General features: G+C 49.3%; 1 protein-coding gene across 1 annotated transcript; it reads right to left on the minus strand.

Moving 5' to 3' along the window:
• Positions 1 to 1,556: 1,556 nt before the first annotated feature.
• LOC100721551 (cystatin-C-like) lies at positions 1,557 to 4,469 on the minus strand. The gene is made up of 3 exons (XM_003476365.2): positions 4,188 to 4,469; positions 2,596 to 2,697; positions 1,557 to 1,873 (listed from the first exon to the last, which is right to left on the minus strand). The coding sequence occupies exons 1-3, from the start codon at positions 4,401 to 4,403 to the stop codon at positions 1,790 to 1,792; spliced, it is 402 nt and encodes a 133-aa protein (XP_003476413.1). The 5' UTR covers positions 4,404 to 4,469; the 3' UTR covers positions 1,557 to 1,789.
• Between the last annotated feature and the right edge of the window lie 20,923 nt (positions 4,470 to 25,392).

Raw genomic sequence — 25,392 nt, forward strand, 5'->3', positions numbered from 1 at the left:
TAGATTCAGTGATCATTTTTTAACAGATTTTTGGAGAAAAAACATCCACATCAGACAAAGTTTCCATTTAAGATTTATAACACAGAGGTTCTTAGCATACTCACAATATCATGCAAGTATCTCTACAATCTCATTTAGGCCATTTTCTTTTCTTTTTTTGGTATTAGGGGTTGAACTTATAACCTGGTGCTTGCCAGGCAGGCACTTACACCACTGAGCTAAATCCTCAGCCCCTAGACCATTTTCATGGTACAAAGGAATCAGCAATCACTCCCCACCTGCTGAGCCAGTCTGGGAACAAATAATCCACCACCTAACCTTCCTGTTTGCCCCAAAGTTTGCCTTCCTGGACGTTTCAAGAGAATGAGATGAGACACTGAACTCTTCTGTTTCTGATTTACCTCATACATGGCATATTTTTGAGATTTTGAGATTTGTCCAACTTATACCAGTGTCAGTGTGTCAGCTTTAAATAATTGCCAAATAATATTGCATTGTATTGCTTATTCAGTCATGAATGGATGACTATTTAGATGGTTTCTTTTCCTTTCCTTGTTTTGGGTTTTCCTGGTATGAACATTCATTTACAAGCTTTTTGGTGGAACAATGTTTTCATTCATCTAGGATGGGCAGCGTTTTGGGGGCCCATGGTAACACTGTTTACCATGCTGGGGACTCACCAGGATGTTCTACAAAGCAGTGTACTTTTTCCAGTCCTCCTGTGTGATTTGTATTTTATCCTGCACCTCTGATCATCTGGGTTCTAAGGAAGGGCGAGCCCCAGATGTCTAAGACTCCAGGGACTCAGAATCCTCTTCTGAGAAAGAAACCATCTTCAGCCCTTGAGATCCCAGAACTATGACTGAGATGATAAGACACTGACCACCGAGATCCAGCCCACCAGCTTGACAGCGATCCCCTGCCTGTATAGAGTCAGCCTGAACCCCATTTCACAGTGATCCCTCCAGCCACTTAAGCTGTACCCTTTGCTGTCTTCCCTCTAACTTTCCAATTCAAGCTTTCTTTTGCAGTAAATCATACTGTAGCAATCATGTCAGGCTATGTGAACAAGGTATTCACACATGGGTCCCATCCCCAGGAAATCTCATCATGTATGTGAAGATTTCCCACAATCCCATAGATCTCTGAGACCTGGAGTACTCTGGTCTCAAGATCTTTGCATTAGGGACTCTCAGCCTTCAGTCAAATAAAACCCTGCCATGAGCCACTGGTAGCTGAGGCAGACCTGGGCCAGTGTCCCTGCTCAGATGGTCACTGAGGCTGGAGTACAATGGGTACACTGGCTGGCTAAGTGAGTCACTTTCTCCAAGCCTGGTCCCCAGGTCACAGCCAGGGCCCTGCAGGCAGATGGAGGGAGTTGGAAGGAGGGAGGACCCCACAGGAAATGGTGATGGTGACAGAATGCAGGGCCTCAGTGACCCTCACTTGACCTCACCTCAGGTGAGTGACAGTGCCCAGAAGGACCCTGTGACAGTCACACAGCACCGAGTTGTGAGGACAGCGTCCCCAACCCTTGAGACTATGCCACAAAGGGAGCTGGTGCAAGTTTTTATTGAGCAAGGCAGGGTGGCCAGATATGTCCCCAAGGTGCAATTGAGAAGCACAGGAAAAGGGAAGAAGGGACAGCGCGTGAGTGTCCCTGCTGCCCTGGAGCCCGGGTGCTGAGGCACCAAAGAGACTGCACCAGGGCTGGGCTCCATTGCAGAGTTGGGGACAGGCAGGAAACTCTGATGAGGGGTGGTTGTTGTGGCCTGGCCAAAGCACAACCTCAGGCACTGTGACAGCTGGAGCTTGTCAGGTCCTTGTAGTCCTCCCAGGGCCTGAAGTAGACCACGAAGGAGCAGAGCTGTGTCTGTTGAAAGAAGAGAGAGGGAGGGTGAATGCAGCTTCAGGAGAGAGGAAGGGGGCCTGGCCATGAACACCAGAGAGGAGGAGTGGCTGAGGGGCTGTCTCTGCATAGCCCTGTCCCCAGCTCAGGGATCCCAAGTCCCCAACCCCCATGACCTGCAGGGAGCAGCCAGGCAGGGCCAGGAGCCCAGTGGGTGTTGGGGAGGGCAGGGGCTCACCACCCCAGCACGTTCACCTCAGCCCAGGGCAGCCCTGAGAGGCACAAGGGATGAACCAGGCCTGGAGACCCTGAGATAGGTGGGGTGGGCAGGGTAACAGGGACTCAACACCCAGAGTGTGGCCTCCAGGGAGCCGGCTGTCAGGAAAGTCTGGAGGCTGAGGGCAGCATGAGGTCTCATTCCTCTCAGGCCTGACCTGGTCAGCCTGGCTCTGGGCAGAGTGAGGCGGGGACTCTGCAGTACCCTCTCCCTCCTCACCAGCCCTGCCCACCCAGCAGGAGCACCCCAAAGGCAAGGATCTCCTCCTAGCACCCCACCTTCCAGGGTCCCACGCAGCACTACAATTAGTCCTGTGTGCACAGCTCAGCTCTGGTACCCCACAGGTGAACAGATGTGCAGGTACACACATTACATGCATCCTACCCCTGAGGGTATCTACTCCTGACCACCACACCACACACACAATCTCCTCCTGTGTATGCTGTTTCTGCCTACTTCAAGCTCATACCGACTCCCCACTGAAGGAACAGTCATCCTGGGTGGACTTGTCCTTTGCACATGTGGTCCTGCCGATCTCCAAGTCCAAATAATAGTTTATGCCAGCCACCACCTAGTGTAGAAAGTTGGGACTCTCTCAGTGCTCTGTCCACCTCACCGTGCAGTTACCAGCTGCACTGGACCCACTGTGCTCACCAGGGCTCAGGCCAAACCCACCCCAGCCTACACTGCTCCCATCTTCCTGCCAATCAGTCCTGCTCTGTGTTCACCTCACTCCCTTCCAAGGAGTTACAAAGAGGGGTCTCATGCACCTAAACAAGACAGAAGCAGAGTGGGCAGGTAGGACCCAGGGCCGGACCCTCTGATCTGGGCCTTACGAAGGGAGGCCGACTCAAGGAAGGGCCAAGGCACTGAACCGGCACTTCCTGTCTAGGAGGCGGGGTGGCTCCAGCTCCAGCAGGCTTTGTGCCCAACAGGGCACATTGGACACTATTCCAGGGGAGCTGCAACCTGAGGACCAAGCAGAGCTGGTCCCTCAGAGACCTGGTCCCCCACAGGAGGACCAGGAAGCTGGGGGTCCTCTTCCCTGGCTCAGCAGCAGGGTGCACCTAACAGCCCAAAGGACCCTTGGGGCTCAGTGTGGAGCCCCCCTGGACTGTGTTATGGCCTTCAAGAGTTCACTACACAATATGATCTCATCTTTCCCTGGAACATGCTTTATGGATCAGGACTGTTTGCCCAGCTGGGTAGACCCTGACAGGCCGAGGTAATGAGCACAGAGCAGCCGCTCCAGCAGATAGAAGGCTGAGTCAGTATGGGCTGCAGGGCCTGTGGGAGTGTCCTCAATGGACAGCGACCACATTGTGTGAGGCTATGCTGGTGACAGTGTGTGAGTGTGGCTTGGTGAGGTCAGCTGGATCCTGGGCGCAGATGACAGGTCCTTGAGAGTGAGCAGTGTCCACTGCAGTGTGCATTCTAAGACCCAGGAGAACCCATGCACTCCACACACAGCTCCCCACACTATGTGGAGAGGAGGGCCCACACAGGGAATGGCCACCCCGGGAGTGATGGGCACAGTGCCCAAGACACCCTATGTTCCTGCTGTACCTCCTCTGCAGATCTGAGGTCCTGACAGAGCTGGGAACTGAAGGACAAGGAGTAGAGGTCAGGAGAGGAGGAAACAGGTGTAGGGTCCCTGTCCTTGCTGTGTGGTCACTTGGTTCACAGTTCATACCCATCCCAGTCCAGAAGGTGTTTGTCAGCATTAGCAGGAGACCCTGACCCTGGCCTGGCACCTGGTGCCTCTGTCATCTAGGGCTGGAACCTGGTCTAGGCACAGATGTCACCAGCTGTATCTGCCAGGACCCAATCCAGTAACTCAGAGACTCAGTGCAAACTGAGGGGACAGAGCAACACTAGGGACTGGGCTTGGGTGAGAGGCATAGGGAGTCCATCTCTGTGGGGCTCTTTTGACCTGGCCAGGGTAGCAGAGCAGGCAGAGCACCTGGGGTGGGGACAGGCCAGAGACAGAGAGGGGAGCAGCAGGTGAGCAGGAGGGCAGCACCCCCCAAACAACACTCCTCAGCCCCCATGGACACTCACCTGCTGACGGGCACGCACCACCCGCACCAAGCGGCTGAGGTATGGGTCACTGTTGTTACTGTTGTACTCCTGGAGGGCGAATTCCACTGCCTGCTGCACATCTTCAGCGTTACTGTCTGTATCTTGCAGGCCGCCAGCTAGGTAGGACTTTAAGGCTGTGGGGGTCATGGCCAGGGCAGCCAGGAGCAGCACAGGTACATGCAGGGATGAGGCCATGACTGCAGGACACCACGCTGGAGCTGCACAACACAGAGGGCAGCAATTCAGAGGCCATGGTGCCTGCCAGGGCAGCCCTTGATATATACTGTGAGACTCCACCCATCCCGTCCCACCCTCCCTGCCTCCAAGCCCAGCCCCTCCTTTCCTGGTGCCCCACTTCCTGCTGTCCTCTCCAGTGCTGGCCATCTCTCCTCTGTCCCTCTCTCCTCCAGGCTGGGGCCTCTTCCCTCCTCCTCCTCTGTCCTCCTGACTCCTGCTTTCCTGACCTCTTCGCTTGTGCCCCTCCTGAGCTCCCCAGGCTCAGGTCTCCGTGTTCTCCACAATTCTCTGGTCCCTAAATCCTGTGACTCAGGACTCTATTTCTACAGGAAGGAGACAGAGCAATCTTGGCTTTCCAGGGGGCTCTGAGGTCAGGGGCATCAGGGTCAAGGGTGAGGACTCCCAGGAGGAGTAAAGTGACTCCAGAGGTTCCAGGAAGCCCAGGTCCTGCCCTGTCCCAGCTCTGTCAAGGAGGAGTGGCTCCTCTTTACTTGGGAAAGGACAGGGGTTCTCCTTAAGGACTTGGAATCAGTCAATCAGTACCAAGTACTACTCCCAGCCAGGTGTCCAGGTCAGAGATGGCAGAGGTGGCTGAGTCTGGAGGTGACACCTTGTGGGGTTTATAAAAAGCTGGGACACCAACTGAGTATATCTGTAAACTTCCAGTAGACACATCAGGAAAGTGAAAGGAACAGGAGAGATCATGTTAACAAAATGTTCATTTAACCTGTATATCAAATGTCATTTCATGATACAGGACAGTCCTTAATGAGGTGCTTTATACTGACTGTGTGTGAATGTGTACACTATCTTTGGGATCTGGGGGTTGGTGACCAGCAGGGCAGGTGTCCATGGGAACTGTCTCCATTCCAGTCCCAAGGCCCCACATGGTGGTGGCCGAGTCCCAGCTTCAGGAAGGGAATTTGGGGCTAGCTGACAACATTCTAGGTCAGGGAAGCATGGGGGTTCTGCTGGGAGGAGAGAAAGGATTGGGGACAGAGAGCTGTACCCTTTCTCCTCCAACCCCATTCTTTCTGTTTGACAGTGATCCGGGGACAGTGACTCTAGGGCGAAGGTGGCCGGCTTTGTCAGGACCCTGGGCCCTTAACCGGCACTCAGAAAAACTGCATTGGGAGTGGCAGAGTGATGTCCATCAGCAGCTGATCTACTGTGGACTCAGCTGGGGCAGGGGGAGGGGTCCATAAGAAGCAGCAGCAGCATAGGATAGGAGTCGTCGGACTTTGGCATGAGAGTCCAGCAGCCTGGGGTAGAAGCTGCAGCAAGTTACTCTGAGGCCTCAGCTGAGATCCCCAGCAAGTTTCCTGTGCTGCAGGTCAGATTCCCAGTGTGGATGAAATGGTCCTGCGTTAGGATGAATGGTCCAGGATCTCACAGGGGAGAGAAGTCAGAGCCTGGTCACATGGCTTCAAAGCCACGTTGGCCATCTGCTCAGAAGCTTAGGCAGCTGGTGACGTGCAGAGAACTCTGCACTCCTCCAGCATGCTGAACACCTGGAGCTGGTGAAAACAGCTGACATCACCAGACTGTGTCCTGCTAGCAGCACAGCAGGGCCTGGTGCCACGGCTAGGAGGCTGCATGCTTTCAGGAGGTCTTGTGGGTTCGTGAGTGGTCATGTCTGACCCTGTGTCCAATCCTGGTGTGCCATGAGCCCCAGAGCTGCAGATCATGGGCTGCCTCTATGCTTCATTGCTAAAGAGCCCGTGCTGTTGACTGAGTCCTCTCGGTGCCCATAGGTTTGCGGCTGCATCTCCATGGGGACGATTTCCTGCTAGGACACGCACAGCCTGGCAGCATCTATTGTATATGGACATTTTACTAAGAACGAGAAAGCAAAATCTGAGGAATCAGATGATATAACCCTGTAAACCAGGTGGTCTTTCTCATAGGGGTAAAAGGCTACTTCAATGTCTGAAAATCAGCATAAACCATCACATCAACCACTCAAGAAACTCAAGTGATCATAGCCATAGACACAGAAGGAGCATGTGAGAAAGCACAGCACCTTCCACAGCAGCACCTCATGGCAAATTACATGGGAGCTGAGTGAAGATTGTTACCCTGCAGGACATCTGCAGACACCCGCAGGCACAGCCCTCTCTTTGGGCACAAACGAGAAGCTTCCCTATGGGAACAGGCACAAGGTGGGAATGTCCCTTCCATCCACGTGGGGCAAAGTCATAAGAAGAGGGCAATGAGAATAGACAGATGGGGAAGAAAGAAATGAACCTCTGATCCACACAGCCAGGTCAGCAGGTCTGTGCAGAGGAGCAGAGGCCACTCCACAGCAGGGACAGCCTTTCCACACCTGGGGTGGGACAGCCAGATGTCCATTTACTGGAAGAGGAGTCCAGACCCAGGTTTAACTCCCTTTACACAGCAAGGTTAGAATCAGGCCCTGGCCCAATGAGACCTGCAGAGCTCTGCAGCTCCTAGAAAGGCAACAGGTGGCCAGCTGTACAAGCTGAGGGTGGCACGGATGTCTTAGGTACAGCCTGAAGGCCTGGTCCCAGAAAGCCAGATCCCAGGAGCGAGGCCACAATCAAATGACAAACTTTTTCTTTTCAGAATACAAGATCAAGAGACCTGGGAGACAAGACACAGAGGGGGAAATGTTTGCAAAATGCACACCTTCCAAAGGCCCAGTACTCAAAACAGACCCCTTCAAACTGAATGTGAGGGAAACAAACTCAGTTAAACAATGAGGTGCAGACCTTAACAGACACCTCAGCTAAGAAGGCTTAGGTCAGGGAAGCAGGCTGAGGTGAGCTCCTGGGAACACCATCGCTTCATTGCCCACCATCACCAGGATACAGAAGCTGAGCCCCCACAGTACTCCAGATGCTGATACTTCCTTTGCTGGAGAGGATGTAGAACAGTGGAAACTCAACCATGCTGGGGAGGGAAACGGAGGGGCAGCTGTGCAAGGAGTTTGATGGGCTCTAAACCGTGAAGCAAATCCTCACCCTAAGCAAGGAACCAGCAATCTGGTTCCTTGTCATTTCCTGAAAGGACCTTAAACTTACTTTCACGTAGATCTTTGTGTCCAGAGCTTCACCCAAAATGGCCAGCAGCTAGCATGCCCTTCAGTCAGGGTGCAGGTCACCAAGCGCATACAGACAGTGGGGCCTTGTTCAGTGCAAAAGGAAATGAACTTCGAACTCAGGGGGACTTGGAGGGAACTTAAGTTTCATCATGAGGTGCAGAAAGCCAATATAAAAGCTGTATTCTGTGCATCAGCACCATGGCATCCTGGGAAGGAGGCACAGTAGAGGCATCAGAAAGACCAGGGACTGTCACTGGAAGGAGCTCACTAGTGCATGAAGGCTGCCATGGTCATGCGATGGTTTGGTGGGACACTGTTGTGCTGGACACAGCCCCTGCATTTGACCTCCATGCAAGCTTTAGGCAGGGCATCCTGGTGTGAAGCAGCTCTGTGCAGGGTTGCAGGGGCAGCAGCTGTTGACCAAGGCCCAATTGGAGAAGGAGGCCAGGGTGGGGCGACTGTCAGGGTGCGGGCAGTAGACATGGGTGGGCTCGTGTCTGCCATTTCCTCCTCACCTGAAGTGCTGAAAAGGACCATCCAAATGGTGCAGCTGAAAAGGGCATCACTTTAAGACAAATGAAATAATAAAACAAATCAACACCCAGAGCCCAGGCCAGCAGCAGAGCAGCAAGCTGAGCATCTCTTTGGAGAGCACAAAGCAGCCTTGGTCTTCACTGCATGCTTTCCCTGAGGCTTTAGGGTAACGACAGCATGCAGCAGAGGTGTGAAGCTGGGAGGCCGGTGCCATGGAGTGTGATGGCAAATGTAGCTCCATTTTGTAACCAGATTTCCATTTTGTTCTGTACATGTGAACTCTTTTTGACCCAGTATATTCTCTGTACCTCTGGCTAATGCATGCAACCACAAATCCCTGGTTCTCACTCCCTTTACATCCTGCTTGGCAAAATATTTGGCCCATTACCCAGAAATAGCTATCAGACCTAATGATAAGGTAGTAAGGTGTTGCCTGGGATCGCCCCTCACCCTAACCCTGAGAACCAGCAAAACCTCCATCCACACTGGTGTGGTGTCGTCCACCAGCTCATAAAGCTTGTTTACCTTGCTCTCATGATTCGCCGTGTCCACCACAATGGGAGGGCCTGAGTCTGACCACAGCCCAGGGAGACAGTGCTGTCCTGCTCCTCGGTTCTCATCATGGCTCTGCTGGGCTCCCTATCAGTGACGATGGAAGAAACGTTGTGGCAGGGCGCAGCCCAGTCTGGACCATGGACCACACTGTCTTCATCCATGTTCTCATTCTGGAACAGGGTGCCTGAGGCTAGGAAATTAGAAACCAGAGTCTCCTTTTCCATAAAAGATTTTAGATGCTGGAATTTGAACAGCAGGGCAGCAGGGTCTAGGGAAGGCTTCCAGAGGAGGGGACCAAGGAGAGCCAACCTGGCTGTGTAATGACTTCCTGACCCCTAATGGATGCAAGAGCTCATCACTTACCATCAGGGCACTCTCTGCTCCTTGGCCCTACCATTAATCAGACTCTGAGGCCCCACCACCCCACCTGGAGGAAGGATGTAGGGCACTGACTGCTGCCTTTGGGGAGTGCGTGCCTCTGTAGCAAGCAGCAGAGGTTCTGGCCCAGGGCAGTGCTGGGCTGCGCCATGCTTCACTGCTCACTGGGAAGTTCTTCTGTGACTATAAACAGGGCGCTGAAACATGGTGCTCCATGAATAAGTGGGCTGATGGGCCATCCCAGGGGGTGGACAGCACAGTGACTCAGCACAGAGGGCAGCAGGCAGTGGAGGGTAGAGCATGGAGAACAGGCATGAGGCCACTTGGCTCTCTTACGGTGCTTGTGCCATGGGAGCTGGACCCCCCACATGATGAGTAGAGTCCAAGGCTCCAAGCTGGACAGCTAGCTGGGTGGGCAGTGCAAGCTGGCTGTTGGGGCCTGGCCCCCTGACCCCCAGGTGACAGCAGTGACCCCAGAGGACTGGTCAAGAGCAGCCACACACTCTGCAGGGCACCTGGCCTGGGAAGCTGAGTGCCATCCACAGACCAGAAAGCCACTCCCTGTGGACCAAGGCCCTCACTCCACAGGGCCCAGAGATCCTCTTTGCTCATGTTGTTCTGGAGGACTGTGACTTCCTTGAGGTCTCTAGTGCAATCCACAGGCCATAGGGACCCACAGGAATGTATCTGAGCACCGGAATCATAAGATACCCTAGAAATGTGTCAGAGAAAAGTAGATGGCGCAGACAATGCACTGAGTTCACCACAGCAAATGGATTCTTCCCATCAGGAGCAAGAGCACTTCTAGCTGGAGGCCTAAACAGTGGGCCTGGTGGGCAGTAGATGGGAGGTGCCTGTGGTTCTATGGACAGCGGACACTGGGGTCCTCCCTGCCCCCTCTCCTCCTGTCTCTGCCTCTCTGGTTCCACTGCTTGAGTCTTGCTCTTAGATATGCTTTCTCCAGAAGACCTCTGCTCCTGCCCCACTATTCCTTCTCCCCTTCGCCAGGGGACACAGGAAGTGAGCTGGGCACTTGTGCTGATGGAAGGAGCTGCTGGGCAGCGAGAGTGACAGGGGTCTCCTTGAATGGTGATCTCCTGGTCATGGCTTAGAGGGTTCCCTGCCCTGGACCTGCAGGGTCCCCACCCATCCTGCCTGAAATCCTAGCTGCCCAGGAATCCTCAGTGTCCAGGTGCCAGAATGAAACCCAAGCACAGAGAAAAGAACAGAGACAGATCCCTTTTTATCTCCACCCAAGGACACAGCAAGTTGCCTGGTTTCCTAGCTCCTGCCAAGACGTGAGACGTCCATGAGCTCTGAGGAGCAGATGCCCAATGTGCACTGCTGCCATAAAGGAAGTTCATTCCAACTCTGGGCATGCAAGATTCAGGCAAGCTAATGGCTGCACAGTGCTTGGGCTCCAAATAGAAAAGGAAGCAAGTCACATGGCCCTGAGCAATGGTGTGGGGTCTGCACATTTGCCCAGATGGAGCCTCATTATGAACTGAGGTTCCAAACATTGCAGCCAACAACAGTGCTCATCTGTGGTCCTGTTTATACTCCAGGGCCTTTGCCTTGTCTGTACCCAGTCATGTATTTCTTTCGGTTGTGACAAAGGGAAAGAAGCAGGGACTTGCCTCCTGGTCAGCCTTGCCAGCTGGGAACCCAGCACTCCCTGCACCTGGGCCGGGATCCCTGCTTCCACACCTTCTCCTCAAGGTCATCCTGTGAACTTCAAGGTCCCTGCTGTGGGTCTACAGAGGTGCAGGTGACAGCTATTAGCATGAACCCTGAGTGCTTGTCTGCCTCCAGGCTGCAGGAGGGCAGGTGCCTGGTGATAGGTTTTTCCTCAGCACAGTAGAAAAGTAAGAGTAAAGAAAGGAAAAAGAAAAAGGCCTTATTGCGGGCACGGGAGGGCTGCAGTAGAATGCAAGATTCCCTCAGGGCAGCCAAACAAACCATGAGCTTTTATTCAGTTTGACAGGGAGTGGAGTTTGAAGCAGTGGGCAGGGTGACATTTTGACAGTTGACAGGGGATACTGGCACACATGAGAAAAGCAGGAAGTTCAATTTTCAGTTTTGTAAGAACTCGGAATTCCATGTTGAAGGGAGGCACTGGCTAATGCCATGCTGGGCCAGCACCACGCTGAGCCTGGCAGTGCTTCACATGGGCAGAACCCATAATTCCTATCTTTTGATTGTTAGAGACAACAACTCTCTTAACCTAATTCTTGCTGAATGGGGCATAGTGCTGGGGACTGATGTAGTCATCTGGATGATGGGTTGGACCTACGTAGAAGCTGGTGCCAGGGGTCTCGGCCAGGACAAAGAGTTCTCTGATAGTGAAGGCCCACAACCTGGAGTGAAGAAATCTTGAGAGAAGTTTAAATAGACAAGGAGCAAAAACGTAACAAGTAGTGTGGGGAGGCCTCATGGGGGAGACGATAGTGGGGCAAGTTCCCTTTTTTGTGTCAGTAATAGCAGCAGTTTGGATTTTTTAAGCAGATATTATTGTAACTTATTTTTAATTGCCCATAACAGTTGTTAATTACTGGGATAGATGGAAGCTGCCAGATGTTCAAGATTGGAGCCCCTTTTTATATTTAACTTATGACACATTTTAATATATATTTTAACCTTATTTTTTGCTGGATGTTTAAGACCAAGTTAAATTGAGACCTGTGTGTCTTAGTTACTTTATGCTCGTTGCTGAGACAAAATACCTGAAGCCCAAAGTTGGGAAAGGAAAGGTTTATTTCTTACAGTTTTTGGAGGTTTCAGTCCACACCCAGTTGTCTCCAAGACAGGCAGGCATGGCTGGGTTGCAATTCATGGCGGCCACCCGCAGCAAACTCAAACCAGCAAAGAGAAACACCCCTTCTTCCTGCCATTACATCACATCCTGGCTCCACCCCTATGTGGGTGGAGCACTGACACCATCAATCCAAGCACTATACAATGAACCATCACATATGAACAATGCAAACTCATGAGGCCTGGGGGACACAAACATAAACCATGACACTGTGTTAATTAAAATTAGCTCTTGCTATCAAGGTCAGTTCAGCCTCCTGCGGATTTTCTTGGAGCCAAGGAGAAAGCCTCTCAGTTCTTGACAGTGTCAGCCATCAGGCCATTGCTTGGCCAAGTTGCTTTCTGTGAAAGTTTGGGAGATTTTTATCCTGGTGACTCTCCTTAGGCACACTACAGAGTGTATCACACTTTTTTGTGGTCCTATAATCTTGATTAGAAGATAGAGACTCACAGGGTTATGAGATGCAGAAGTTCTCTTATATACTGGGTCTTCAGTGACCCAGGATCTAGAGGGCTAGAACCAAAATATTGGTGTCCTCATAGCCCATTTATCTTTTTAGTTTTTGGTCTCCAAATCTCAGTTGTTGCACATCCAGAAGAAAAGATTGATAACATTACAGTGTAATAAGGCAGCAAACTTAACATTATTACCTTATCTGAATAACAAGCACCTTAGAACCTAAAATACTAACTGATATTTCTACCAATCATGGATGTCCTAGTACTTAAATCCCTATAGAATGTTAACAGTTGTATATTTTTTACAGAAATTTTGAAATCAAAACCAAATATAATATTGGGGCATGACAATTATGACACTTTATAACAATTTGAATTTGCATTTTGACATAAAATAACCCCCACCTCTATCTAATAAATAAGAATTCTAATTTATTTTCCTGTAATATGATGTCATTGAAAAATTTTGTGACATTGTTTGGACTGTTCAATGTCTAAGCATCTCTCAGTAAAATGGCACATATGTAACATATACATTACATAGTTTTTTGTTTAAAAAAACTATCGGGGGCTGGAGATTTAGCTCAGCGGCATAAGCGCCTGCCTTGCGAGCAGGCAGTTGTGAGTTCGATCCCTGGTACCGATAAAAAGGAAAAAGACAAAAAAAAAATTATCATTTGACTGGTGACCTCATGTTGGTTTGATCTGAACCTCCTGCCACAAGTAGTTGGAGCACAGGAGAAAAGCAGATGTCTGGATCTGAGAGAAGATCTACCATCATAAACAATCCCAACTTTATATTTTAGAAGATTTGTATACTTAAAGGCATGAATATATTTAATATACCAGAAGATCAGCAGTAATGAATTGTCTTAGCCATAAGAAATCTTTGTATTAGAGCATCTTTAAATAAAAAACATTATTGTATTATTTTTTGATGATGACCAATGTGAACATATTACAATAATATATTTTTATACCTTTATGGCATGTCTCCCATAAGGTCCTGGGGATCATTGGGGACTCTGATCAATGAACAAGAAATGGTTAATTGTTACCAGGCAGCCACTTTCTTATTCATCAATTGAAGTCCTATCCAATAATCTCTCCCTACCTCAAGGGATTTTGTTTAATTATCTTAATAATTTTTAATGACTTATGAAAAACTCAAACACAACATTTAACATTATTTTTTTAACAACGAGAGACCCTCAAGTCATGAAACATAAATGACTGTATACAACAAATTTACACAACCAGTTACAGCAACATGTTGACCAGCAGGTAACTCAGGTGGAAGCATGCTTTTAGATTTGCAAACCATATTAAATTTTGAACAAATGACTCAAAAGTGGGAAAAGAAAAAATTGTTGAGCTCAAATAAAAAATAGCTGCTCGTGGATATGACAAAGAAGCTTATATAGACAATCTGTGCAGATTGGACATAGAAACATACACAGCCTAACAGACAAACAACACACAATTAGAGTGCATTCAAATATATTTTTGAAAACTTGAATTATAATAACTCTTTTTTAGTTTTAATATTTGCAAGTATAGACTAGTGAGAACCTTTTTGTAGGTCAATTAACAGAGATCTCTTAAAAGAAGAATCAAAAGGAATAAAACCTTTTATACCCGTGAAAGCAAAGACAGTTATTAGGAAGTCATAGGAATTAATCACAATTAATTTGACAAATTAATTTGAGCTCTTTGACACAATTACATGGGTCAGCAGTGACTAATGGATGTGAGATATGGGAAAAGTCAGAAAGGTAAAAAACAGGACATGAACACGGACCAAGTACTTAGTGCCTGTCACCTGGTGGACAGGAAGGAGAGGTTGGGGTGTGTGACATTTTGAAGGAGACTGGGGCAGAGATAGTGGCAGCAAGTGGTGGCAGGCAAGAGGGGGTGCAGGATGGTGGAAGCTGGGAAAAGAGAGATCAAGTGTGAGGGGCAGGCAGGAAAATGCAACAGTGGGGTGGAGGAGGAACAGGAAAGAGAAGGGGTGATGGAGAGGGAAGAGAAGGTGGTGATGGAGGAGAGCAGGAAGTCTCTTGGAGACATGGGGAGGAGGCAGTGTGCAGCAGGCCAAAAGAACCTGGGCCACCCCACATGCCTGTGCCCTGAGAGCAAAAAATGACTGTATATCAGGCTGCTGTTACAATAGCAAAAGCTGTCTAGGTTACTGAGGATGTAACCTGTGACATAGAGAAGAGCCAGTGGCTACAAAAGCCAAGCCACAAGCCCTTGAGAGTCATCACCCCTCTCAGGATTATGCAGGAGAAAAATACTCTGTAGATCCCCAAAACCTGCACCCACCAGTCAGCACTAGGGGAACAAAGGGTGAGCCCTAAAGGGCTGTAGTCCCAGAAGGACATGAGGGAAATCCTGATGTGAGTCCATGATTTACATGACAGGAACCCTGAACCAAGAGGTAGCTCACCTGTGAGAACTGAGGAGGGTCAGTGTTGGAAGGAGGCTAGTAATGGCAGCAGCAGAATAACAGAAGAGGAAAAATGGGAGTGAGAGAAAGCAGAGAGGAGGCTTGATGAGGGGAGAACTCAAACCAGGTGTAGCCCCGAGAACCACTCAGCACCAAAACTTACAGGTTTTTCCTCAGTGCAGTAGGAAAGCAAGAGCAAAGAAAGGAAAAAAGAAAAAGGCCTTTATTGTGGCATGGGAGAGCTGCAGCAGAGTGCAAAATCCCTCTGAGACAAAGAAGCCTCCAGCTTTTATTCAGTTTCACATGGGGTGGAATTTGAAGAGGCATGCAGAGTGACATTTTGACAGCTGGTTGGGGAATGTTGGTGCATGTACAAAAAGTGGGAAGTTCAATTTTCAGGTTTGCAAGAAGAACAAAGAAGTCAGAGTTGAAGGGAGGCACTGTCCAGCGCCATGTTGGGCTGTGGCCATGCTGAGCCTGACAGCCTTCACACAGGTGTAACCCATCACCCAGCATACCCTGCAGCAATGTCAGGGACCCCTCTGCCCTGGGCTCAGACCCACACTTGCAGGGTGCTTATCCACTGCCTGCCAGACCTGGGCATCCCTCCTGTCTGTCCCTGAGCCCCACCTGCCTGCCCAGTCCCACCAAGTATAGCCCAGTGCTGGTCACTCTACCACCTCTGGCAGATGGAGCCCCATAATCCTGACCTCAAGGTGCAGAGTCTGCAGCTCCCAAGTAAGCTGGGATGTAGTTCTGATGACTTGTATGGACAGCTTGTGCTGGCATTTTTGATGCTGTGTTGACCTGGGCCTCACATGTATCAGGCAAGTCTCCCCACAGTCCTACCTTGGTCCCAGATTATGAACTCAGGAAAAAAAAGTCTCATCTACATTGATTCCCCAAGGTGAGACTCTCTCTGCAGGAAGGTTCCTGCCTTTCTCAGCCTCTGCACCCACAGCTCTGGGTGCCAACAATTGTCCTGGGCAGAGGCACCCATCCACTACAGTGTTTCTCTCTGTTGTGACACCCTGCACAATGGGAAGCAGTGTGACCAGTGTCCACACAAGCACAGCTGCTCCAGCAGAAGAAAGGGGCCCCTCCTTGGGGTCCCTGTCCCGAGGAGGTTGATGGAGATGATTGGCTCCCAGAGTGACTCTCACTAAGGTCCCTGCAGGGACTTGGAGGGACCCAGGACCAGCAGCAAGTAAAGCAGGGGTCAAGAGCAGACGGCTCTGGGGCTGCCCAGCTGAGAGTCTCTGAACCCTCAGAACGTGAGCCAAAGGCTCTGTTTCACTTCCTGTGAAGTCTGCTCTACTCTCAGTGAAACAGATCAGGATTAGTGAGCTCCTGAGACTGTAGCAGTGAGAGGACTGGGGAAGAAATGCAGCGAGTGCTTCCCCCCTTCCACTCATCCTTGCACTTAACTCACTGATGATTTCACTCACAGTGTGTCACCAGCCCTACCTCAGGAAGCACACATCCACCACCCCACCCCCCATAAGGGGATAGCATCCATGCACACATGGGGAACAAGGCCTGTGGCTGTGGCGAGACCTCCATGCCCGGCCCTGAGTGAGGGGGACAATGACAGGGGTGCCACATGGGGAAGCCTGGGAGGTGGAGGCAGACACAGGCCTCCTTTGGTTTCCTAGCTCACCTTTGGCATTAGAGAGCAAAGAACAGCAAATGAGAGGATAGGGCTGACCTGGAAGTGATCCAGGAAACCTGGGTTGCAACAGATGCTGTACACTCCTGACCTGCACCTCCATGACCCAGATGATGAGAGCAGAATCCCCATCCTGCAGCTTTCCTTTGCACTGAGCCTCCACAGAGGAGTCCTGAAGGACTCAGAGCCCTGGCATTGCTGCTCCAAATCCACCAGGACAGCGGCACTGTGGAGCAATGGTTCCTCAGGCACCCAGGGGCAGGACTAGGAGAGTTGGCGCCAAAGCCATAGCACTGCCTCCGCCCAGGGTGGCTTTAGGGTCACCTGCTGCAGTAACTGGGCTCCCTGCAGGTGACCAGACAGGAGACCTAAGGTCCAGGAGCTACAGAATCTTCATGTTCCTGATGGAGACACTCTGAACTCCATGCCCCCAAAACCATTTATGAATCCTGTTCCTCTGTTCCATCTGTTACCACGTTTTTCCATGGCCAAAGACTCCCCCACAGACACAGTAAGAGTCAGGGCACTTGCCCCATCTACGAGGTCCTTGTCATGAGATGGTCACCTCCCTAAACCTCGTATCTTAACACCAGCCAACAGAAATTAGAATTCTGCGAAACAAGGATATGTGGATTATGAAAGGCATCTATTTTCTTTTAAACATTTGCACAATGAAAATTGAGGAGATGGTTTCTAAATGGCCACTCTGAACTATAATGTCCAACACTGTTGTCATCAGCCATGTGTGACTACATATACTTAAGTTACTTAAAATTGAACCAAAATGAATATTCAGTTTCACAGTCCTGCTGCTTTCATTTGAAGGCTCTGACCTTGTTCAGCAGTGGAGGTCAGAGGAACAAGGTATACCCTCCAAGCCAGGCCATAGCCACTGAGGGTCAGAAGGGACACAGACGTGGTATTAGGCTCTCAGCCATGCCCAGCCTCACTGTTCTTGTCAGCAAAGTCAGGAACCTAAGAGCAGGGCTCTAACCAAAGAGCAACTGTGGGGTCCAGTGGGATACGAAACACAAGATGTTGGCACAGGGCTGGTGGTGTTGTGAACACCAGTGAGGAAGCTGTTTTCATAGACTAATTAATAATTAGACCAATATTCATGACAAAGCACCTACTGGGCAGAAAACATGATTCTAGCTGCCCCTGAGACTTTGAGGGTGCTGAAACAAATTAATCCAGCGGAGGAAAGTTCAAGACAGCACAACTTTCAGGATGTTGCATGGGTACTGCTGTGTGCTTTTAGTCAGATCTTTTAGTGAGAATCAAGAGCAAATGGCAGAGCTGAGCAATCTGGAAAATTTAGTTTCACCATAATGGAAACTCCTGAAAGTTTGGTCAATGGAGAACATGGTTGCTGAAAAGTTTAGCATTTAAAGAAACCAAATACTTTCTAAAGGTAAAAGAAGAAAGATACCCTGAGAGTTTCTGAAAAATTGTCATAGGTTCAAGTGTATAAAACTTTTAGTTCTTCATGTGAGAAGAGATTCCCTGGGATGCCTGCTCATTCAGGTCTCCTAGGGAAGTGTTTCCCTGAGGCCAGCCAGCCAAACATGTGAAGGTACTGCAGTCATGGCCCAAGAGTACACAGATATTGTTCAAGTTCTTGGCCAATCTTGGTGTCATCTGGGCAGTGATGGATTTTCAGCCAGGCAGAATGCGAGAAATATGGGGTCGGGGGCTGGGGATTTAGCTCAGCGGCATAAGCACCTGCTTTGCAAGCAGGCGGTCGTGAGTTCGATCCCCGGTATCGATTAAAACAAAAAAAAAGTTAAAAAAAAAAAAAGAAATATGGGGTCTTGTATTTTTCCACCCAGATTTCTGAAGGCCTGACAGGCTTGGTAAAGCTGTGTCACAGGGAAACATGTCTTGCCAAGAGCCCTGAAAATGTCATGCATGAAGCTGTGGAAATAAAGTCAAAATCACAGTGCAGGTTCTAGAAAGTGGAAGATGATGGAAGCAGGAAATGTCAGCTAAAAAGATATGCAGACACTGAGCAGAGTCAGCCCAAGAGACTGTGTGGGCTGCAACTGATAAGGTCTTGGGCGTGGGGCTGCAGAAGCTGTTTGGAGCTCACATTGCACTACAATATGCCTGATGCTGGACAAGGACCTGCAGGATTAAATGTTTGCCCTGCTGGATTTGGGCCTTGCTTTGGTCCCCTTTCTGTCTATTTCCCTATTCCTCCCTTTGGAATGGGAATATCCACCTTGTGCCATTTTCTGTTGGAAGTTTCTAACTTTTTTTTATTATACCACATACTTGCAACTAAGAGTTTGCCTTTCTCTCAGAGTCTTGTGTTGCCAATCAGCCTAAGATTCCTTTGCTTGATTGAGATGCAGATCATGAATAAGCAACATGCAACCCTGCTTGCAGTACTGATGTTACCAGATGATGCCAGATAACACTGGATGCCAACAGTAGGCACAGCCAGGTGCTGGTCACTGCTCCTGCTATTCACCACTGTCGAATGCCAGCTTGTGCTCGCCTCTGCCATGGGTCTTCATTGCCTACTTGACTCTAGAATTCATTAGTGCTAATTTATTGCTCTGTGTACACTATTCAGTACTTTTAAAGCATCTCAATTAGATTTATAGAATTTTTGGGGTCCACATTACCTGAAAAATAAAGTATGAGCAGTTTTTCAGAAACACTAAAGTGAGTCTTTGCTTTAATAAGTCCTGTGCTGCAGCACAGGGATTAGTACAGCTGAGAAAGCCCTCATTGTTTGTGTCTAGACATTCCCTGAAAGCCTCATGTGATCACAGTATTTCTCAAAAGTGGCTGAATCTAGAGTGTACAATGCTGGGATTAATGGTGAGTGATTGCAGATTCAATCCACTGATTGGATTGGCACCACCCTGATCTCGGTAGACTGCATACAATATAAGGGACAGAAAGAGGCTTCTCTCTCTCTTTTTCTCTCTCTCTCTCATTGCTTTTTTAAATCTTCCACTGCCATTAATAGTTGCTTCTCTGGAATACCATTATGCCCAGCACCCTCACATGGAGCCAGCCAACTAAGGGGTGCTCCTGCTAGATGGGAGGGCAGCAGCAGGGCTGCTGAGGAAGGAAAGGGCTCTGCAGAGTCCCAGTCTCGCCCCACCCATAGCCAAACTGGCCTGAGCAAGACCATGCTCTCTGCTTTCAGCCTCCAGCCTCTCCTGACAAGTGGTTTCCTGGAGGCCAAGATCTGGGTGTTGAGTCACTGTTGTAGTCAGGGGTTATATACAGAGAACAACTAGGATTAGGACATGTAGTTTATAATATTTTTATAATGATCACAGGAAGTTAACACAGGAAAATGCAGGAAATCTATCCGCAACACCAAAGACATAGATTATTTAGTCAAGAGCCTAAACCCCACGGCAATGTCCCATATGAGTCCAGATAAAAACCCAGAGCTCAGGACAACGCCTCTCACGAGTCCAACTGGAGGTCCAAAGCCCATAAGAATGACTCATGCCAGTCTCTTTTATGGATCTGTGCCAAGAAGACCCAAGGGTCAGCGGTGGAAGCCAAAAAGTCTATGCCAGCAGGATGAAGGAGCTGTGCTAGTGAGATGAGGGCTCTACGCTGGAGCCGAGAAGTCACACTCACAACAAAGACCAGGGCTATCCTAAAAGGCACCACAGCTGTCCTCAGCGACACGGAGGCCCCAAGTTCCTCCTCCGACAAGCACAGTCGGGTACATGCCAGAAAACAGCGTGATGAGTTCATCCTAGAGACCAAGCAGCACATGTCTTCCCCTCCAGAGCCAAAAAACTATGCTTGATGTGAGGACCAAAGCCTCTCTAGGAGAACCAACAGCTCAGACAGCAACTTGTAGGAGAACCTACAATGCCTCCTTAACACCTCAACCCTCCACATCTCCTTTCCTCTCCACCTATTTATCCTGGCAACTTTTCAGGTGGAGCATCTTTGCTCAATGCCATGCTGATGTAATCCAGCTGGCATTAAGTTGGCCACCAATTCTCATAACAGTCACCCGGCCTACTCACTGTCTCTGGGTCCTAAGGAAAGTATCTCCACTGGGTGCCTTTCCGTGTTGCCAGGGCCTCAGATGGAGGCTCTGGAGTAGTGATTGCCTATGCTGCCTCTGGGATTGGGGCAATGCCTGAATGCTTTGTGGGGGACATAGAGGATGAGAACCTGTGATCCCTAAGCTGAGGACAGTGCTATGAGGGGACTTCCTCTACCCTTCATTATTCCTCCTCTCTGATGTTTATGGCCTGCTGTCCTCCCTTTCTCCTGAGCCCCCTCTCTTCCTTTTGCAGGAAGAGAGAGATTACCTCTCTCTTCCTTTTGCAGAAGAAACACTGCACTCTTTTGGTCTATGAAAGGCCTTGGGAGAACTCCATTGCTGTGACTCCTGCCAGCTGTCACAGAGCCTGAGGTTGTGCTTCTCCCCAGATGGTGCTCAAAGCCCTCGACCCAGCCCTCTCCTGCAGGGTCCCCAACTCTGTGATGGAGACCAAATCCTGGAGCACATTTGCTTCCCTTGGTGCCCCAGCATCACAGTCTCCCCCGAGCAGTGTAGGCACATTTGAGCTGACTCTTCTTCTTTCTCCTGTGCATCTCAAACACACCTGTGTTGGTGTATTGAGCCCTACCTTGCTCAATAAAAAGCTGCACCAGCCCCTCCTAGGTCCTGTGATCTGGTTATTCAGAGGAAGTAGACAGGGTCTGGACTTGCTCAGCCATGGGTACAAATTAGCTCCATGACCACCCTTTTATGACACCTGGGTATCGGGGAGATAAAGAGCAGATGGCTAGGGACACAGGCAGCCAACATGGTGACTCCTGGACATAGACAGGGCAGGAGAGGCTCAGGCTTTAGGCCTGAGGCTGGTTGTACCTTGGAACAGAAGTCAGTCTACACACAGGGGTGAGCACTGGGCATGGCTGTGTGGCCTCACCCATAGGTACAGAGCTGGTGCCTGCAGACTCACCTCCTCCTGCTCACCTTCCTTGAAGACAAAATGAACAGAGCTTCTATCCACATCTGCCCATCGAGGATTCAGGCACCTTGTGAGGCAGAGGAAAAGTGCATCTGTCTGTGGAGCTGGCGGAGAAAAGGTCAGCAGGACCCAAAAAGGAGACCCTGGGTCACAAGATGGGCAGCACATCTGCAACTGAGAGGGTGCATCCTGGCTCCCACCCAAGGGTACCCGGTGCTCTGTCTGTGTGTAGAGGTCAGCAGAGTTTTCTTCCCCCGACTGAGGGGTGCAGCATTCAGAACAGAAACGGGCTGTGCTGAGCTGAGCGTGCTTCTCATTCCAGGAGGAGGATGAGTTCATAAGGTCTCTTGGTGGCACCATGGTTGTACAGAACAGGGACACTGAGTCCTCTTGCTCTGTGACCCTTCCCTCCTTTCCCTCCTAGATGCTCAGGGCAGAGTGGGGAAGCCCTGGCATCCTGGCCAATGGGATCTGGGGTCAATGTTGCCCACATTCAGTGCACTGGTAAGCACTGGTGGCTGCTGTGGATGCTGGGGCAGGTCCCCCAGTCTTTCCTGCACATTCTTCTGAAACTCGGAAAGCAGAAAAGGACCAGGGTGAGCTGCACCCTGCACTGACCACAACGACCAGCAGGTAGTTGTATGCATTCACTCAGGAACCTCAAGACTAGCAAGGCAGGGTCCTTGAGGCAGGAGATTAGGGTATGGCAAACTGGCTGGACAAGTGGACTGAACATGCCAGTCACACCTTCCAGGGCACACATAGAACAAGACCCTGAACCTGGAATGAGTCAGAGAATGCTACCTTTAAGTCTTCTCACAAAAACCTGAGCAGGTTTTTGATAGGATGGGCTGGGCCTCATGTCAACCTGAGGCTTGGGACATGGCAAAAGCAGCCACCATCAGTCCGGGGAACACTGTTACTTCTTTCAGTGCCCCAGCCTGTTTCACAGGGTGTACTTCTTTTTGTTAGAGTTTTCTGGTGCAATAGAGAAGCAAAAGTACAAAAAGAACAGTTTTATTGAGATAAGAATGTGGAATGGAGCACACAACTGCACTGTCTCCTTTGACCAGAATATGGAGGGTATGGGACATATGAAACCTCTGAGCAGGGTGTTGCTTAGGGCGGGCATTGATGACACTTGAGGAACTGATTGGAATTGTCTTTGTGCACAGATAGGAAAGGGAGTTTTAATTAAGGCTAAGGAAGAAGCAGGAAGTGATAAGCATTTCCTCTTTGGCCTTCCACCACATTAGACCACCACCATAACTGTACAGTAATTTATTCTAGGCAAAAGCCTTTCATTCCCATCTTTTTATTGTTAGGAAAAGGGCAAAGTCTCTCTCTTACTATTTCTTGCTGAAAAGGGGCACTATATTGGGGTTTAGGAAGGTTAAAGGGAAGACGGTTGGTGCCCATGTAGAAGCTGGTACCAGGTGTTTCAGGCATGACAAGGAATTAATCATTGGTGAATGCTCACATCCTAGATTGGAAAAACAAAGAGATAAGGTGTTATGAGGAAGCTGGCCACTATCATATTTAAGGACCCAGGATAGGTAGAAGGAAAGGTGTCTTTAATTTACATATACCAGTCCATCAAGGTCATGGTGAGGTAGAATCTGAAAAAATAATTGTGTGGGGTTAGGAGGAATGAAGTTATGAGAGGCGATTATTTCTCCATCTGAAAGGGTAAAAATTAAAAGTGTAGGTAGGGTTGTCTCTGGTCCAGGAGTTGAGCTGGAAAGAATAAGAAGCATGAGAACTATAAGGCCTGATGACTGAATCATATTTGGGAAATTACAGAGTAGGGGTGGGGAGGGCAGTGGTTGTGTCACTATAAGGGAGCTAAGAGCCTAGACCTACAAGGATCTCATGTTTAACTAAACAGCTGAGGGTAGAGAGAGCATGAAGACGATTTTACACATGACGTGGGAGTCTTTAGGAAAGACTGTCAAGAGTCCTGCTATAAAAAAATTAATAGAATGTAAGGGATCAGGAACCAAATTGGATAACAAAACATGACTTAGCCTGAGAGTTGTGGCTGTGAGGCCTTGGTGAGACAGAGATGGGTGGGAGATAGAAGATGAGATGACCATTCAAAATGGCTATTTTGAGTGATGTGGAACCAAGATGGCAGTCCAGCAACTTTGACCACTGTTGGGGTTGCCGAAACCAGGTAGGGGCTGCTCTACCTTGGTTGTAGTTCTTGGGATGATTTGCTGTAACAGGACTTTAGAAACTACACCAGCAGTCTCTGGTGGTAAGAAAGGCTTTTATTTATCTGAAAAAGTACCAACAAAGGTGAGGAGCTATTTGAGAGTTTTGTGACAGGGGATGTGTGTAAAATGTACCTGCCAGTCCCCTGGCCAGGGGTGTGTCCACAAAGTTGATGAATAGGAAAGGAAGTGGGTGCTATGTGTCCCTGAGGAGAGGTTTTATTATAGAGATGACAGGTGTAAGTTGTTGAGTCCTCAGAGTGTCTGGGCCAGTTTATATAACCACAAAGGAATCCTGACAATTATGGTGTAGGGGGTATGATAAAAAAAGACATTTTTAAGATTTATAACTGTGAAGTGAGTGGTGGAGGGAGGGATATGAGAGAGCATGGTATAAGTGTTTGGCCACTAGATGGACTGGGGTAATGGTGTTATTGATTACCCTAAGGTCATGCACTAGTCAGGCTTGACTACCCAGGAGAATGGGAGTATTATAGGGTGAATGGGTAGGTTTAAGAAAACCATTGTCTAAAAGGCACTAGACTATAGGTTTAAGTCTCTGTAAATATTTGGGAGCTATGGGATATTGGGGAATGCAAGAAAAAATTGAAGGATCCCTAACACGAATTAAAATAGGCATGGCATGAGTAGCTCAGGTGGGACTGGTGGTATCCCAAACTAATGGGATTGACCATAGAAGAAGGGAGGGGAGGAGATGGTTTTGCAGCACACTGTGAGGGTATCTGGAGGACTAGAGTTGTGGGGAGGGAGAAGGTAAAGAAGAACTTAAACTTTTGAAGAAGATCTCTCCTAAAAAAGGGTGTGGGACATATTATAATGGTTAGGAAGCTGTGGGTAATGAAGAGAGTCTGGAACCTGCATGGAATATGCCCTGTCTGCAATGCTGCATAGGTTGGCCATCAACACCCACTACAGAGACCGAGGACTTAATACAAGGGCCTAAAAACTCAGGAAGAATACTATATATATGGCTTCTATGTCCACAAGTACAGAGAATGTCTTACCTGAGACCTCCAGTGGGACTTGGGGCTCTGAGAAGGGCACCTTAATGGGGGGCTGTGGGCCCCAAGCCCCATCAATCTTCACCAGCAAGTCCGAGTAGATCAGTCAGCTATGAATTCGGTGGTCACGAGATCTATGAGGACAAGGAGTTAGAAGATGGCTTACCCACTCTCTGGTGGCTAGGACAGTTGCTCTTTCAATGGCCCTTGAGACTCCAATAGGAGCAAGGCCCCAGAGTAATGCCAGGATTGGGGAACTCTCTTACCCAATGTCCTCCTTTGTTGCACTTGAAGCATGGTCTGGGAGGGTATCAGACAGCTCCACCTTGTCTTGGTTTACCTGTCTCAGAGCTCCAAGTGTCACTGCTAAAAGATCAGATTATTATTTTTCCCTTTGATTTTTATCTCTGTTGTTGAAAACATGAAAAGCCATATTAAGAAGGTCTCCCTGTGGTGTTTGAGGGCCAAGTTTAGCCTTTTGTCTTGGGATCTGGCCCATAGTGGAAGGTATCTGTCTCCTCCACGGTCACAAGACATCTGGTTTTCTGTGCTGGCTATTTTGAGGCCCTAGCCTTGTCTGACTCCCCATAACATTTTTAACTGACTTAACTGCCTGTAGCATTTTTCTCTGAAGAAGTAAACCAAACTGCTGTGATGGATAATGGGCAGAGACTGATCTGGCTTTTTCAGGCTGAAGGGGGTTGAAGTTGTCAAATGGCAGCCAGGAATACTCAGCAGAGCTTTTAACTAGTGACCTTCAGTAGACAGCAGGCATTTTCACCTTGGGTAAGTGTACAGCTTTACATCTAAA

Source organism: Cavia porcellus, unplaced genomic scaffold, assembly GCF_034190915.1.
Source record: "Cavia porcellus strain 051 isolate PalLab524CR breed Dunkin Hartley unplaced genomic scaffold, mCavPor4.1 scaffold_5, whole genome shotgun sequence".
In the NCBI taxonomy this organism is placed as follows: domain Eukaryota; kingdom Metazoa; phylum Chordata; class Mammalia; order Rodentia; family Caviidae; genus Cavia; species Cavia porcellus.